This window comes from Ictidomys tridecemlineatus, chromosome 7 (assembly GCF_052094955.1).
Source record: "Ictidomys tridecemlineatus isolate mIctTri1 chromosome 7, mIctTri1.hap1, whole genome shotgun sequence".
Classification (NCBI taxonomy): Eukaryota; Metazoa; Chordata; class Mammalia; order Rodentia; family Sciuridae; genus Ictidomys; species Ictidomys tridecemlineatus.
In genome coordinates, this window is record NC_135483.1 from 36,590,979 (window position 1) to 36,608,741 (window position 17,763).

The following is a 17,763-nucleotide window of genomic DNA, read 5'->3' on the forward strand; positions in this document are numbered from 1 at the left end:
CAGTATCAATGCTTTTGCCTAATACTTCAGTAATTAGAATAACATTAAGTTAGAGAGTGACCAAGGAAAAATATGGAAAGGCAGAGAGGAAAGGGAACGTTCTAGAACTAGCTTGGATCTCAGGGAAATCACTTAACTTTTTTGCTCCTCAGTTTTCTCAAACTCAAGTGAAATGAAATCCTCTGTATATCTCTTAGTGATACTCTTTTACTTGTATTTGGTCTCTTTCCGTAGAACAGTAGAATGTAAGTTCCAAAGATATAGAGATCTTTTGTCTGATGCAACAGTGCATCCCGAGCACAATACTCAGTAAGCTGCTCCCTTAATGTCCAATTCTAGACATTTCCGAAAGTCCCTTTCAGTTCTAATGTAATATTTTGGGATAAAAAATGTTTATGGGCTGGGGATATATAGTTTAGTGGTAGAGCACTTGCCTAGCATGTGTGAGGCTCTGGGCTCAATCCCCAGCACTGGGGGAAAATGTTTATTTTGAAAAATTTCAAGCACATAGTAAAGTACAGAGATTAATATAATAAGCCCCCATACATTCATCATTCTGTTTCATCATCTTAATTTCTGTATTTGTTTCAAATATCTTTTTAAGAAATAAAACATCATAAATACAATTGTAAACCCTTCACTGCTAGTTGCTAATACCTTCCCTCTTTCTCCACAAAGATAACTACTATCCAGACTTTGGTGTTTATTATTTCCAAGAATATTTTATATGTTCACTGTGTTTACATAAACTGCATGTTTCAAAGTACATGAATGATAAAGACTTGTCGTTCCACAACTTGCTTTTTTCCTCATACATTATATGCTTAATACATGTAGTATTCATCTAATCATTTAACTACTATAGGATATTCCACTATGTGAATATTCATGATTTATTTACCCACTGCCCTGTTAGTGGTACTCTATATTCTTTGAGGTTTGCTCCATTAATAATAATAAGAGAGCTCATGGAAAAAGAAAGAAAGAAAGAAAGAAAGAAAGGAAGGAAGGAAGAAAGAAAGGAAGGAAGAAAGAAAGAATTATAATGCAAAAAAACAGTATTTCAAAAAACATTCTTATCTATGTCTCTTTCTTCAGATGTATTTGAGTTTTTCTAGTGGACTCAATGAGTTGGAGGGATATGTGTCTTCAACTTCACAATGTCTAATTCACTTGCCTATAAAAGACGGGTCAAATTAATTCTTTTTTTCTTTTGATAGGGTTAGGAAATGAAGTGTTAATCTAACTGACAAGAGTGTCAATCTTTCTATTTCTCACTTTTTCTCTCTCTATACAGAAACGAAGCAAAATATTTTTGGAAGTCAAGAAGATTAACAAAAATAAGGATATTTCAGATGGACCTAAATCAGAACCACATAAAAGCATGACAATGTCTTGTCATCACATTATAATATTTACAACATAGCACTGTCAATATGTGGTGTTGCAAAAACATAATGCCACGTGGTAAATATTGCAGAGACCTTTTAATAAATCCCTTTGAGAGCCCTTCTCTTTATGACCCAGTTCCCAAATGAAATAATTTTTAGAACTTAGAAGCACTGACTTTTTAACGTAAGATAATGGTAAAAGTTAAGTTCTGATCATAATACCAATTAAACTACTGCTTTAGTTCTGTCCTTAAGTAGGCAACATGTGTATTAGTTTTACATTATGATCCAAATACTAGATCTTGTGCAATCTGTTTAGCCCTGTATTTTAGATGATCTGTTTGGAAGGTAGGTTATGGGAAACTTTCTTAGTCTCTGCAATTACTACTGGTTCCTTATTCAATAAAAATTAAAATACAATTTTAAAAATTAAAATACAATAAAGTATATAAGAGTATTTTTCTTATCTACTTAAAGTAGTTTCTTTTTTCTAGATTAATTTTCTTATTTGGATAAAAGATGCAGGGCATGATCAGTCCAGTTTCACTGTGAAGTTTATCTTGGTAAAAAGACAGGAGCTATTACATTCTATCTTGTCAATGATCCATGGATAATGGGTCACCAGAGGATTTAAGAACTGTATCTTTCAGTACTTGCCAGGGAGGTATATCAATGTGCACTGATGTGAACCATAATATGACACACCTTGAAGAATGCTCAAAACCCCTCTGGCACTTTCTCAGCTGCCTTCTTGAAGATAAGGACTAAAAGTTGTCAGTTAAGGATGGCGTTTTGTAAATAATTTTAATAACAGAATGATTTTACTATTTCTCCACATTAAATTCTAATTAATCTTTAGGTTTATTATTTTCCTCCCATTACATTAGAGGCAGTTCTGTGTATACTGATAGGAAGAGAGAGAAGGAAGTTGCAAAACAGTATGATCCCGTGTGTGTGTGTGTGTGTGTGTGTGTGTGTGTGTGTGTGTGTATGTGTGTGTGTGTGTAAGTACATACACTTGCATATACACAGCAAAACATCTGGGAAGATACACCAAAATGTTCATAGTGGCTACTTCTGGGGAATGAAAAATTGGGAGGATTAATGGAAAGGGAAGATAGGAGGCTTATTTTATACACTTCTGTGCCATTTAACTTTTTTTTTTTTTACAATAAACATGATTGTTTCCATAACTGGAAAAATATATACATTTACTTTTCAGTGTAAAAATATTACTTTCAATCAACAGTCTTCTGTAGAGTCTCTAAAAACTCAATGGTTTTGAGAAAACAAATGATATGACAGTTTCAATTAGAGATCATATTTGCTTTTATTGAACTAAACAATTTTATGGGACAGAAGTGATATGATTTCTTGTTATTTTCTAGATTTTGTGAAGTCAATAGTAATTTTCTAAAAATGTTCTTATGTAGGCTGGGGATGTAGCTCTGTGAGAGAGTACTTGCCTAGCATGCAAAGGGCCCTAGGTTCAATCCCCAGCACTGAAAACAACAATAGCAACAACAGAATGTACTTAGTGTTCCTTAATGATAACCATAAGTCTTCCAAGTCAGAGAGGGCATTATAAACTGTGTAGTATAAATTCTTATTTTATAGATGAGAAACTGAGTCTTAGAGAGGTTAAACGTCTTGTCCATAAACAGTTCCAGAGCTTAAAACAAATTAAATCCATCTTCTGACTTCATGTCCCTGGCTGTATCATAAAATGGCCTCCTGCTCCGAAATTTTAGAGTGATATTAATATTTTAAAAATCTAAAAAGCACTTCAGATTAACTCTGATCTTATACCCAACATATCCTCACACCTCAATACATAAAGCATTATCACAGCAAATGAATGTTTTTATATGGAAGCTGATTAAGAAACAATTTGGTAACTATATTTTTTATTTTTATTTTTTTTCAGTTGTAGATAGACACAATATCTTTATTTTTTATTTATTTATTTTTATGTGCTGCTGAGGATCAAACCCAGGGCCTCACGTGTTCCAGGCAAGTGCTCAACACGGAGAGACAACCCCAGCCCCAACAATAGTTCAATTAACTAATTGAAAATTGTATTTACCCTTTGATTTTTCTCCAAATTTTTAACCAACTATTACATTGTGTTTCCTCTTCTACCTCTAAGTTAGTGAATGAACTAAGAGAGTGAAGAAGAACTAAAAATTAAAATATCAAAGCCAAAATGTCTATGAAGAAAAATTGAAATTTGGACAGCAACAATAGACACGTAGATAGATGGGAGAGACTCTGGAAAAGCTGTAAGAATCAAAGCAGAGGAAAAGTTGACAACTTCAAGGACAGTGAGTAAATAAGTAAAGTAGGTTGAGATTTGCTTTATTTTTATTATGGTAAGCAGGTCATAAATGGCTGATGGATAAGATAAAGGGAAGGATGGTGTCAAAGGCTAACTCAGAAGTTCTCCCTTAATATACATAAGAACTACCTGAAGTGTTTGTTTAAAATAGAGTCTTTAGTCTTTATCACAAGAAATTCCAATTCACCCACTGGATTAGGTAGGGAGGCCCAGAAATGAGAACTTGGGTAATTCTAATGCTGACACCTTGAGCACCAAGAGGCCAGAATTACTGAAGCTCTTAAGGGAAAGAAAAGGAACCAGGGTAAAGAAATCTAGAGAAGAGGAGAGATGGGAACCAGAGTTCTCAATGTAAATCCAGGAAGAAAGAAAGGGAACCTAGAAAGTAAAGATGTAACTGGATTAAGGAATGGTTCAGAAGCCTGGTTAGGATTTAAGTAGGTCTATGAAAAAAGACTAGCAAAGACTGCTGGAGATAATAAATCAAGATGAAAAAGTAAATATATTGATCAAATTAAGGCTTCATTTTGGATTTTTAAAATAATAAGTATTGCATTTTTCCTTTAAAAAAGAGCATAAGTGCTAGTTGTGGAAAGTTAAAAAATAAGAAAAGGAAAAGGGAAGTGTATCCTTAGTTTGTCAAATACGGAATGGCTGCTGTTAAAACTTTGACATATTTTCTGTTAGCCTTTGTTTTTGCTTAGTGTTTGGAAGGTTCTGTTTGTTTTATATAGTTGAAATAATTCTGTATATGTCATTAAATATCCCAATCTAACATTAGCATCTCCTAATATAATGTTTTTAACAGAAACAATATTTTAACATCTGCCTAGTATTAACAATAATCAAGCTGTAATCCCAACAGATGGGGAGGCTGAGGCAGGAGACTCACAAATTCAACGCCAGCCTCAGCAGGAGCAAGGTGCTACGAAACTCAGTGAGACCCTATCTCTAATAAAATCCAAAATAGGGCTGGAGATGTGGTTCAGGGGTTAAGTGCTTCAGGGTTCAGTCCCTGTTGCTATCCCTGGCCCACCCCCACCACACCCCTAAAAAACAAAAACAAAAAACCCACAGTTTATTGTCCTATCTTTCCTATTAGTACAACTCAGGCTTTTTCAGGTAGTCATGGACCTCAGGGAAGGCTGACTCCATTTCTGCACTTGGAAGGTGATGTTTATTTAGTCTTAGCCAATAGTGGTATAATTCATTCCCCTCATCGGTGATTGGCCAAAGAAAGGCAAATGGCTTACTTCTGGCCAATAAGATAAAAGGACGAGTGTACAGGTTGGATTTGTGGAAGAGATTCTTCGCTCTTGATTGAAATCATCCACCCCCACCACCCATGGAATGTGAGTGAGGAGGAAACAGTGGAGCTGGTGTAGCCATCTTGTGGCCATGAAGGGAGGCTGGCCTGTGCACTGAAAATGGAAAAACAGGGAAGTGGAAAGAACACGGCCCCAGATGATCTTGTTACTCCATTAAATTTCCAGTCCCTAGACCCTACCTTGGGGCTTCTTGTTATATGACAAGATAACCCCCTGGTTGTTTAAGTCTATTGTAGGTGAGTTTTCTGTTTCTTACAGTAGGAAGCATCCTAACAAATATATCATTACAATTTATTGAACAATTTTCCTCTTGTGTACTACATAGATTATTTACAATATTTCACCATCAGTTTTTGTCTGGTTCCCATCTCTCCTCTTCTTCAAGAAAAGAAGTTACATGGCTTAGTAATAAAGTAATTTGTGTAGGGGGAGAAACAATAAGCTAAAAAAGAAAGAAGGAAACAGGAATGAACTTGAAATATCTTGGATCATCAAAGTTAAGTTACTCTGAATCTCCACTCCCTTTTTTTGCTCATTGCTGTCAGCAGAGGTGATTATCAGTGGCAAGTTACATTTTAGGAGGAAAAATCGGGGAAATACAGTCTCAATATAACACATTGATAAGGGTTAACCCAGATAATCCACCAAAATACAAAAGCCATTCCTGTTTTTGCAGAGACCTGTTAGGTCTCATCAATATTTTCTCATTCCTTATAGTAATAACATTAAAGTTATTTTGGTAAAAAGAAAGCCAGTCCATTATGCCAATGCTTTTCTCATACTAAAATATGCTACACATTGTTTCTCATACTAAAATATGCTACACAGTGTTTAATCTAAATTAGTCTAGTTTGTCAAATCAACAATCTTTAATAAATAATGTTTCCTAAAGGCTCCCCCTCGAAAATCAAAGTTGGGGAATGGGTATCTAATTGAACATAGTAAGTGAAGAGGTCCAAATGTCTATGCTAACATCTGAAAAGCGAACAGAAGACATTCCCAGTAACTCTCTCTGGATTTCATCACTAGTTCTAGTTGGGCCTCTTTATAATTTTAGCTTTCTTTATTTTTTAAAAATATTTAGTTACTCCAGAGTCAAATTTTAGAAAGGTTTCCTCCTGTAAGAGGTGTTACCTGCGCAACATAGCAATTTTAATTACTATAATTATAAAGCACTAGTACTACAATGACCTATATGTCAAGATCAGCAGCAAAGCATTCAAGAGCATCTCCCACATCCATAATTTTGTATTAACAATTTATTATAATGTAATTCAATTTTAGAAATCAGTTCCAAAGGCTCACACACAGATGATGAGATTACAGTTGCAGCTTAAGGGCAATTCTTTTTGTTTTTTTAGTTGTAGATGGGACACAATACCTTTATTTTGTTTGTTGATTTTTATGTGATGCTAAGGATCGAATCCAGTGCCTCACACATGCTAGGCAGGCACTTGATCCCTGGTCTACAACCCCAGCCCCTAAAGAGCAATTCTTAACTATTGTTCATGAAGTTTTTTAGCACTGTGGTTATGACTTGTGATACTTCCTGCTTCTGGTTTCTTGCTAGGAGTATTGATTCTTAAGTTGATTTTGGTAGAGGGTGTAAGGAAAGCACAGGCTAATCTAAAACTTAAATAAGGACTCCTCTGAACCAAAAAGCTCTAGCAGATCACTTTTCCCTATTAGTCTCATGAGTTTGTCTCACACAAGATTAATTTCCCATATATTTGGACATCCTAAAGAAGAATAAAATAAAACTTAGAATTCTGAGAGGAATCCATAAAGAATGTGTGGAGTCTACTCAGACAGATGCTAGATCCTTTCTAAACCTAGATGGATACTGAATTTAAGTGTTAAGGTTGAAAAGTGATGTTAAATTAAGCCCTAGAGTAATTTTTAAATTGTCCAAGAAGTCAAGATCCTAAAAATGTATCACTAGATGTGGCAAGCCAGAAACTCATAATGAGAATCAGTGGAATCTGGCACATGAAAAGTCCACAAAAATCATGTATGAAATTAATAAAGGACTAATTCTAAGTAAATTAAATATAACTTTTGAAACAGTATGTGTGTGGGAAGAACTACTTTTTTCACTTTCTCCTCTGCCCATCCTCTTTCAATTCTGCATTTTTTTCAAGTAAAACAAATGGAGAGGGACGGTATTCTGGTCATCCTCTCTTGTATCCCAATGGCTGGGACCTCAAGATTATGCTTGAGATTTGATAGTGAGCAAGGGTCATTCTGTGATAATTCGACTGAACCCAGTGCAGTGGAACCGTGACTCTTGTAGTCAGTAGGGGTGAGTGGGGCTACAAGACTACATAGAAAAAGCCTGCAGGATTAGGGGGACTCTAGGGACAGTCAATGTGTAACCCTGCCCTGAAGTATTCAAATCTTCTGTGCCAAGACATGCAGGATCTTGAGAGAGTAGGGATAGGGAGGTCACTGAGTTAATTCTATACAAACAAAAGAAAACAAATGACACATGCCCTCCATGTTCTATCCCTGCCCTTTCTCCTTAGTAAAGGCTTTGGCCTCATCTTATGGTGGGGAATGCATTTGTGTGTGAATTAGATAAGTAGACATTTTGCTGGAAAGAATTGCTCTCTGGCAAGGTGGAGAAGTGACTTCTATCTAGCTCCTCTGAAAACAGGGTAAATAGTCAGACTGAAATATTTTTTGAAACCTGCTAGCAAGTTGTATTGAACAAGGCACTGGTGAGAAATTTTGAATCTAGTCCTAAAAAAAAAAAAAAAAAAAAAAAAAAAAAAAAACCCTGCCTACCTTTCCAGAGGATTCTAAGATACAAACACAGGAAATGTTGCCTGGTATTACCCTAAGGTGAAACATGCCATCTCCATACAAATATATAATTTTTTTAAAAAATCTGAGAATTGATAATCACCCCATTGTTCAGGATTAACAACAGTTCATGAGAATCTACTGGGCCACAGGTTCTTCTGATGTACCTACCCTCTTTAAATTCAGTCATTTTCCTTCTTCCATTTTTTGCACACTAGTATTTATCTCCTTTTCAAGCCTTCCACCCAAATCCTACACTATACTTCAAAGTTGTCATTATACTAATGTCATTTTTCTCTAGGAAACATTCTGGAAAGGTTGAGATGCCTCAGAAAGTGATAACATATTCATCACAAGCTCTCTACATGGTTTGACCTGCACTTCTGAGATTTTCCCAGGGACAGAAAGCCAACCAGTGATGGAAACCTCATTAATGACCTAACTCACTTTGCTTTGTGAAGAAATCCTAACCTCCTAGCAGAAATGATCTCCACCCTTGGACAGAAATATTATGTGCAAACACAGCTCAGTAGTTTCTCCTTCCTCCTGCTCTTCCCTGTCCTCTTGAGGCTGTTTCTTCCTGCAGACTTCTACCCTGATGGCAGGATAAAGTCTCTGTTTAGAGTGATAAATCATAGCGTTCAAAGTCTAATGGTAAGAGAAGTTGCCCATCATAAACTCTGACAACAGGTCAAGGACTCCAGAAAATAAAGTGGTAAGAAGCTCCCTCTTCTCTTGCTATGCTTCTCCCCAATCTGGGCTTTCAAACAGGACAGCTACTGAAGGTCATGTTATTAGTAAGATTGATACATTGCTCAAATCTGAAAGGGTGGTACATAAGGAATTGGAATAAACAAAAGGGAGTAAAACCTCAGAGATATCCATTTTAATATTTTTGAAAAACAAAGAGAACACAATTGTCCAATTTTAAAATGTCACTGTACAAAAAGAGAAGGGCTGAAGTTTCAGTAAGAAAATTGTGAGAAGCCCTAGTTTTAAAACCTGGGAATAAAGAATACCTTTCCATATTACAATGTAATCTAGAGGAAAAACAAGTTGAATACCAGGACACTTTCGCAGGAGTGTTGAAACAAACAAGAAAATTTTTTATTTTGAAAATACAAAGTCTTTAAAGATAATTTTGGCCTCCATTTTCCACATCTAAGTTCATCCAACAAGATACAAAAACAAACAAAACAACAAAACAAAGACCCACGACATTATGTACAGAGCTCTAAAATGAGCTGTGAATATCTACAAGAAACTAGCGTATGCTCTTTGTGAAAGGGTGTAGTGTGTGGCTTTCTATAGTTCTCAGTCCTCCCGAAGCACAGTTAACTCCCTGGAGCTGCAGGTGCGGCTGCGGCAAGGGAAGAGCTGGGGTCAGTGAAGGGTTGGGGGTGGGACCCTCGGGTGGGAGGCGTGGAGAGGTGTCTGGGGATGGGAGCAGCGGCGGCACGGGACAGATCCTGGGCTTCTCTAGAAGTCCTGCCGCGGGGTGTGAGTCAGGCTGTGCCGCCGCAGATCACAGTTTCGCCTGAACACTTTGCCGCACTGCTCGCAGCTGTAGGGCTTGATGTCTGTATGGGTGAGAAGGTGAGTTTTCAGATTACTTCTCTGATTAAAGGTTCTTCCACATGTGGGACATTTGTGTGGAGATTCCTGTTCAGATGTGAAGCAAGCAAAGGATTAATCCTTCACACCACCACTGCACCCTTCTCAATAGTTTCTGTCTTATCGGTATCACAAGCCTTAACATAACAAGCGCACAACAACAAAAGAAGGGACTTGCAGGAACAAATCTGCTCTCCTAATCCTCCAATCATGAAAACACACGTGCAGGCACACACGGAGGCAGATTACACTGATAACTGCGGAGGCAGACCCCGGGCCACAGCCACTGCGGTGGGCTTTGCGATTTCCAGCTCTTCACATTTCACCACCATGTCACAGGCAGGAAAAGGGGGAAGGAAAAACCCTAATCCTTTCTTAAGGAACGACATTCTCCCGGGTAATAAGGCTCCTCTTTGCTGGAAAATTAAACTATTCCTCAATGTTCTGAAAGCTACAAATTATGAGGCCCCTGGGAAAGAGAGCGTATGGGATTTCACCATGCCTCCATTATCAAAATTACCTTTATTTCCTCCCAAACACGAAAGCTTTAAACACAGGGCATATCGGATGAAAAAAAATAATTCTAAAATTAGGATTTACTATAAACAGAGCAGCCTGTTCATTAAGAAAAACAGGAAAAAATGCTTTATGTTAAGTAAGATTAATTTATGCATTTAAAAATAAAAAGTGCTGGGACTGAGGTTGTGGCTCAGTGCCCGAGCACTTGCCTTGCACATGTGAGGCACTGGGTTCGATCCTCAGCACCACATAAAAATAAACCAACAAAATAAAGATATTGTGTCCATCTATAACTAAAATAAAGAAATAAATAAAAAGTGCTGCTTTCCTCACCTAGAGAACTAATCTAAAGAGGGGTCTTTAAGAGACAGAACCTGACATTGAACACGTTTTGTAAAGCAATAATGGTAAAACGAACCAGTCACTGTTTTTAAGCAAGAAAACAAACTTACCTGCATATGTAAGGTTTTGTGAACTGCTAGAGTTCTAGACTGACAAAATCCTTTCCCACACTCCTGACATTTGAAGGGCTTTTCTTTGGAATGGATATACCTGAAAATCAATATAAGGTTTCATTGAAATGGATTACCCCCATGAGGAGGGAGTTTCTTTTGAAAATTACTCAAAGGAAGTTGTGGAAGGACCAAAGAAACAGAATTTTTGTTATTTATGTTTTTAGATTTTTTTTCTGTGTAATTCTGTTTATGGTTAACCTCAACTAACAGACTCTTCAAAACATTCACCGGGCCTTCAGGCTTTATCTACATTTGATCGCCAGAGTGGCGTATTCTGGAGCTTAAAACGGGAGGAACCAACCCTTCTTGGCCTTCACGGTTTTCTGTGGGATTTAAATTGGCCAAATCAGGATTTAAGGCAAGGCCGAATTGTGGAGAACTGATCTCAGCGAATCCCTTAACAGCTTCAGAGGATGGGTACAGAAGTCTCACCTCTGCAAATAGCAGGTAGATTCCGAAGAAGATACTTCCACCCACACCACCCGGAATGTTTTTAACCAGTGAAAACACTGTTACAGGTTACAGGTATTTCTTCAATTGTTATTTGTTAATGCCGAGTTTAAGGCGGGGATTGGGAGCTGTTTCTAAGTTCTAAGGTCCATGACCTCATGACCCTGGTAAATGCAACTTAGAAGGGTCCTCATTGCAGGTTCTGGGGAGGAGAGAGAAAAAGGGAGGAAGGGGACCCGGTAGAGATGGCCAGAACACATTTCTCGTAACCGCACAGGCACCATCGTGGGAAGACTCTGAGGCCCCCTACTCCCCACGGAAACTGACTGAGATGGAAATAAGATTCTAAGGCCAACCCACCAGATTTTTCCTGACCAAGGATTGGGAAAGGCCATTAACCCAAATCAGAATGCAGCAGGGAACTGCTGGGTGAAACGGTAACCCTTGGGGATCAGCTGAAGCCAGTTAGGGAGGGTCTTTAAGAGTATAATCTAGATCAGAGGGTACTTTAGTGACATTTGGAATGTCTATTAGGACTCTATATCCTGGACAAATTCACCTTCCCTCTCCCAGCCAACCTCTTTCTCCACCTCACCTATGATCCCGCAGGTGATCTTGCCTCCGGAAGGCCTTGTGGCAGATGTCACACGTGTATGGCCTCTCATCCGTGTGGGTCCTCTCGTGGATGAGCAAATTGTAGGATTTGGTAAAGTGTCTGCCACAAAACTTGCAGATAAACTCTTTTTTCGTTTTGGAGGGCAACCTCCCTCGAGAGGGCTTTCTGTCCGGAGTCAATTTACTGAGGCCCGAGATAGGGCTACCCAGCCCCGGGCTCAGCTTGGTTAGATCTCCTATTTTAGGGGGATCCTCCTGTGTGGCGGCCACAGCCAAGTTGGCAAAGTCAAAACGCGGCCGGTCCTTGTGCAGGGCTGGGAGGACGTGGGCAATGGCCCCCTGCTTGGGGTGGAATAGGTGAGTGGTAAAGGGCAGAGCCGGGAAGGGGAAGCGAGCATCCACCAGACCCTGCGCCGCCGCCATCTCGGTGATGGTTGAGCGGGTGATCTCATGAACGTTGGGGTACCCCAGGGTCCAGTGGTTCATGTGCATGGTTTGCACAGCGCTGAGACCATACAGGCCCTGCAGGTGGTCCACCGCGGCAGGGAAGGTGTTCACGGCCTGCAGGAAGGAGTAATTGGTGAGCTGCAGCGATGGGTGGAGCGGGATGGGCGCCGGCAGGGCCTTGCTCCCCATTTTCCTGGATGCTGGGGGGCGGAGGGAGCCGCCCCTTTCTTCCAGGACTCAGAGATGGGTGGGCGTGGGGCTCGGGGAAAACGCAGGGAAACCAGAGCTCGCGGAGAAAGCCCTAAAAATGGCAAGGGGAGAGAGGAAGAGATCGTGACTATCATCCAAGCCAGTTCCCTGGACCCTTTGGTTCCCGAGCGGGTTACCACATTTTCCAAGTTCCTTTCCCACGTCTAAGACCACCCCCCCCCCAAAAGGAGCCGTGAAGGGACAGCATATCGCCTTGCCAGCGAGTGCACAGAGTCCTGGACTCCGGGATAGTAAGTGTTCCTCGGGTCAGCGGGGCGCCCGCGGGAAGAACGAATTCCTGGCACGCACAGAGCAGAAGACTCGGTCCGTGGAGAAAGAAAGGTAGGTCCCTAGGCTTGCCCACCCACCCTCACCCAGTCAGGCGAAGCTCAGTCAACCGCGACCGCTGAGACGCCGACGTCTGCGGCCGGGACAGAGCCGTTGTCGCCGAGGCGCCTCCAAGGTCCCTGGGGAACGACGGGTTGTAGGTCCGACCCCGGGCTCGAGGGCCTGGTTCAGCCCCGGTGAAAACTACTCCTTTTGCAGCGCCCGGCGCCCGGCGCCTTTCCCGCTTCCCCTGACCACGCCGGGCGTGTGAGAGGGCAGAGGGGGCGCGCGCAGTCCTCCTGAACCAGAGGGCCCTCGAAGGGCTCGGCTTCGCCCCGCGCTGACCTCGGAGGTTTTCTTTTTCCTTCTCTGCCTCAGTCCCATTTATCAGTAGTGACGGGCAGCAGGAAAGAAAAGTGACACCTCAGGGGCTGGTTCGGCCTGGAATCACCCCCTCCTCCTTCCCAGGGGTTGCTTCCCCTCCCACCCCCCACCAAGATCCCTTCCAGATGGTGCAGCCTCCCGGGGGTGGGGTGGGGCGGAGGACGTCCCCGAGGCCGGAACCCCTTTTCCCAGACAGAGCACCAAGCTCTCGGGAGGCCCGAGCCGCTTCCTGGTCTGGCACGAGGAGCAGCCCCTACACCGGGGAGGCCTCTAGAGAGCGGAGGAAAGGAGAGGGCTCCCTAAGGAGGCAAAGGGAAGGAGCTGCAGGGGAACCGCAGTAGGCTGAGTACTGAGCGGCCCTGCGGGCCAGGAGGTGTGTGCGGCGGCGCTCCTGACACCAGGAAGGCCAGATCGGGGTCTGCGCCTGGGCCTAAGCAAGGAGGTCCCAGCTCTGTGTCCTCGGGCTCTAATTTCAGACTCGGGCATCCTGGAACACCTCACCGCTTTCGCGGCGGGCCCACCGTCTCCCAGTGCCAACCCCCTTTAAAAAGTCGGTTCTCCCAGGCCCGTGGATCTGGGCCTTCCTTTGGAGGGCGGCCTACCAGATGCGGGACTTAGGGCTAAGGGCTTCCCCGGGAGGGCTAGGCTGACCGGTCTACCAACAACTGCCGCTCTGGGAGTTTGAACCCAGCAGGAAGGTGGGAGAGCATGTCCTGCACTCCCTGCCCATCCACTCCTTTCTGCGCCTGAATTTTTTTCTGCAATGTGTGGTGAAGTGGTGCCTGTGATTCCATCTGAGGGCAGACTTTGGGAGCTGTGCTAAAGACACAGCGCTCTGGCAAAAGCTGAATCTGGCTGCCCTCGTGGGGCCCACACCTTCCTCCTCTGTTTGGAACAGCTCAGAGACAGAGATTTATTAATGAATGGCTTCTGCCTGGTGGTATGTGGTCTGGGAGTTCAGGCTAAAAGTTAATGAGAGGTGTATAACAGTCAGAGGGTCTCAGTCGAACCATTCAACCGAAACCGTAAACCCCCATTAGTAATAAACTTTCCCACCACAAATCACTATTCACTTTTGATCAGGAGCAAACCTCAAATCTTCTCCCAGGGAATTAGGAAAAAGGGATTCTACTAGCATCTCTGGTAATCTATCTGATAATTTTCCTTTCCATTAAAAATAAATTTCACCTTTATTTCCTTCTCCCTGGGTAATGAGGATTTTCCAGAGATTCAAAATACTTTCCCCCTAGTGTTGAATAGCAGTCTCTCCCCTATGGAGAGGAAACCAAAATTATTATTTGGGTGTATTCCCAGACTAGATTTCTTAGAAATAAATAGAGGAGGCAGAGCACAACTCCTACTACTGTGATGTGGGGGCAGAAGGGGGATGTTGTTAACTGAAGGACTATTAGGATCTGTGATTTTTTTTTTTTAAATTCTAAGTACACAAAGTAAACTTTGCCATAAAGGTTACACTGTTAATTCTGCTGACAGAAAAAAAGGAGTGCCATCTTCCTTTCCTTTTCTCAACAGTTTGTAATACAGAAATCAATGACATTATTAAAATTCAGCTTTGTGTTGGCACAAAAGTGCTACTTCACAGTGTACCTTGGTTTTAATTTGTAGGGCAGATAGTTTCTTCACAGAGGAAGAGCAAACCATTGATGCCTTCTATGAAATCGTTTTACAAACAACAACCCTAAGTATCCACTAAACACTGTTACCATAAATAATCAGGGAGTTTAGATTTGCACACTCCTGTTGAGTTGCTGGAAATGTATGTCAAATGATATTTTAAGCCAATGCAGAGGTCTAATGTACTTTCGATTTGTCTAGAGCTCAGCCATGTAGATCCCACATTCAGTTTCAGGCAACAACCGTGATCATCCTTCTTTGCTGTCATTTTACCACCATCCCCTTTTGGACTATTGATTACTTTTCATTTTGCAAGGAGAGAAAGTTAAACCATGAAAAGGCATACATAGACCAGTGGAGCGTAGGCTACTTTTCTTTTACGTCTTCTTCATAGGAATTTCCAGGCATGTATAGGAGTTTTATAAAATATAGTTTACTAGCTGTCAACAAGGGAGATGTATACATACTAATTTCAGTTCAGTGAAACTTTCCAAATATTGCAAAAAAAACTGACATTGGTAATTTGATAAGGAGTCTCATTCTTTGGTAAAGGTTTTACTACACCAGTTATCTAAAAATAATATCAAGAATCATCTGCTAAAACTTGTGTGTTGTTATCTGAGAGAAAAGACTGAGGATGGATAGTTTCACTGATTTTCAGTCCAAATCACAATAGAATTATATATAAATCAGAGATCTGTAGTCTAAAGCAATCTAAGATCGTTGAAAAAGAAAGAAAGAAAGAAAAAGCCAGACTGGATCAGGTGAATAAAAGAGAGGGGGAAAAACGGCTGCGAAGTTCCTGCCCCTTCACAGCGCCTCTGCCTTCCAAAGGAGTTAATTAAATTAAGATGCCTTCCGCATAATCTGGGTTCTGTTTCTCTCTGCTCCCTCGCTCCCCCTGCGTAATTTTCTTGTTCTGCTCAGGACTGCAGTTTGTTTAGTAGAGAAAGTAGCTTTCTGCGCCGTCGTTTCATTTCGGGAAAACGCCAGCCTTCTTTTGTTCTCTGCTAACAGGTAGGGATACAGATCCTTCGCTCGCTCCACAAACACCTTTTTCTCCCTCCTCCTTCCTACAAACCCCAACTCCTTTTTCAGTTCTAGCAAATCCAAGCACTTAGAGCCCTCGGGAGTTTGCTCTCTGCCCTCTCGGCCACGACAGGAGGGTGTGTGTTGGGGCGGCGGGGGGGGGGGGGTGGAGTGGGGTGGACCAGAAGGCCAATACAAGGGTGGAGAATTTCCTAGGGCTGAACTATTCCCCTGTTGAAACGCGCCTTCAGTGTCAGTAGCTGGGCTGGCACCGTGTGTTCTGGCCCTTCCGCGCTGAGTTGCTGAAGCCACCCTACGACAGGTCGTCCCGGGCTTTCTAGGACAGGGGCACAAACATCATGGGCTTGATCTCAGTCTATGTCTATCAACTTTTATAAAAAATCTTGCTGAATTATTGGGTTAAATGCTCCCCCCCAAAAAAAGAAAACTTAAAAATAGTACAATGTGTGTACGGTTGGGTGTTAGCTGGGCTGCTCGTGCTGGGGATCCAAGGAAGTGAGAAACACAATGCCCTGTGATTGCATTCTTACCAGTTCCTTTCACATATCTGAATTTATAGCTCGCCAGACCAAGAATGTGAGCGCCCCCTCTCCCCTAAGTTTTCTTTCCTTAGGGAGGCTACAGCTCGTTCCCAGAGTGGACACTCACCTCTGGCAGAAAGGTCTGCCTGGGCAGCGCTGCTCAGACCACGTCCAGGCAACTAGGCGCACAGCTTGGAAAGGTCATTGGGTCCACGCCGGGCAAACTTCTTCGGTGCAGAGTCCCCGAGGCAGCCGACATGATCTGGAGCTTCGCGAGGAGCGAAAGCGAGAGCGGATCCTTGTTTTCGTCAGTGTGTGGACGCGGAACGTGTAAAGACTGGGAGTACTGGGGCAGACGCTCAGCGTTCACCCAGAGCCACGCGCCTCCGCGAGCCTCTCGCCGCCGACTCCGGGTGAAGTCGGAGCCCGCAGCCTCGCAGGGCCATCACCGTCCAGCAGCGAGCGCGCGGAGCTCCGTCCCCGCCCGCGTCCCTCCCCAGGCTGCCTGGGGCCGCGAGTCGTGGGCTTTAGTAGCGGCCCCGCCTCCCCTTCAGGCGGGCGTCCCGCCGCCACCGCCGCCGCCGCCGAGCCGGGCCCACTACACCCTGGCTCCGCCTCCGCGCCCGGCGCCCGCTAATGGTCCACTCTGTTTACTTGTGTTTGGATAGCAACTGAGTCTTAAAGGCACAGGTTTGCTTGAGGTTTCACTGTTATAGAGACAGCCCAAGGTGACTCAATTCAAAACTCACACGCAAAGACAACGCCCACCCCCTTCCTTCTTGCTGCCACTTTTCCCCATAGTGTTAGAAACTGAACAACTGGTTCTCTGCTTTTCAAAGATTGTGCGCAGAAGACTTTTGTAGTTTTACTTTGGCTAATTTTCACTTCTTAACACATTTAACACAGCCATCCTCTTCAAAGGATAAAGTCAGTTCTAGATTATACTCTCCAGTACATATCACTCTTCTCCCAATTTAAAATGGTTTCGTACATACTTTTGGTTGATTATGCCTATACGTGTAGTATACTTTCGCCTGCTCTTTTCAAAACGAAGTTTGTTTATAGAGGTGACATATTTCGTAATTACTGCAAAGACATGTGGAACGTTCCAGGAGAAATTTCTAATATCTAAGCTTTAATCAACTAATGTACATTTTATAAGTAGTTCACCAACTTAGTTAAAGGGTTGGGCATCTGCAACCCACTGGCAAACAATAAAAAGAATTCATCTGAAATGGGTGAAGAACACTCACTTTTTTTAAATTAAGGAAATACTGTCCTAGCGTCTCAAAACATATACTAGCTTCATCCTCAGCAAAAAATTTAGTTCATTGTTCAGTCACCAGGAAAATTAATCGAATTTGAAGTGCTGTGATACATTTTTCAAGTTCTTCTAAAAGTTCAGTTTTGCGTTGAGTGTAAATGTAGAACACACTTCAGCCACAATGGAATAGGGTGACCGAGTGACAGAAGGGAAATGACACACACCCATTTTAAGCAGCTTCTTTTCAGATGAGATATGCCTGAGCAACACTAAATGAATCGTCCTTCGTCCCAGACGAGTCGCCAGAGGGG

The 17,763-nt window shown here is 42.2% G+C and overlaps 2 protein-coding genes across 3 annotated transcripts; one reads left to right on the forward strand and one right to left on the reverse strand.

Moving 5' to 3' along the window:
- Positions 1-8,947: 8,947 nt before the first annotated feature.
- Positions 8,948-12,211, reverse strand: Osr2 (odd-skipped related transciption factor 2). Of its 2 annotated transcripts, none has more exons than XM_005316306.3 (3): positions 11,556-12,211; positions 10,448-10,547; positions 8,948-9,442 (listed from the first exon to the last, which is right to left on the reverse strand). In XM_005316306.3, the coding sequence occupies exons 1-3, from the start codon at positions 12,209-12,211 to the stop codon at positions 9,368-9,370; spliced, it is 831 nt and encodes a 276-aa protein (XP_005316363.1). In that variant the 3' UTR covers positions 8,948-9,367. The 2 variants fall into 2 exon arrangements, with proteins under 2 accessions (XP_005316363.1, XP_005316362.1); XM_005316305.5 differs by having other exon boundaries at positions 8,948-9,524.
- On the forward strand, positions 12,169-17,423 carry LOC144365447 (uncharacterized). Its single transcript, XM_078016881.1, has 2 exons — positions 12,169-12,323; positions 16,316-17,423. Exons 1-2 carry the CDS (start codon positions 12,169-12,171, stop codon positions 16,854-16,856), a joined length of 696 nt encoding a protein of 231 aa, XP_077873007.1. The 3' UTR covers positions 16,857-17,423.
- The last annotated feature ends 340 nt before the right edge of the window (positions 17,424-17,763 follow it).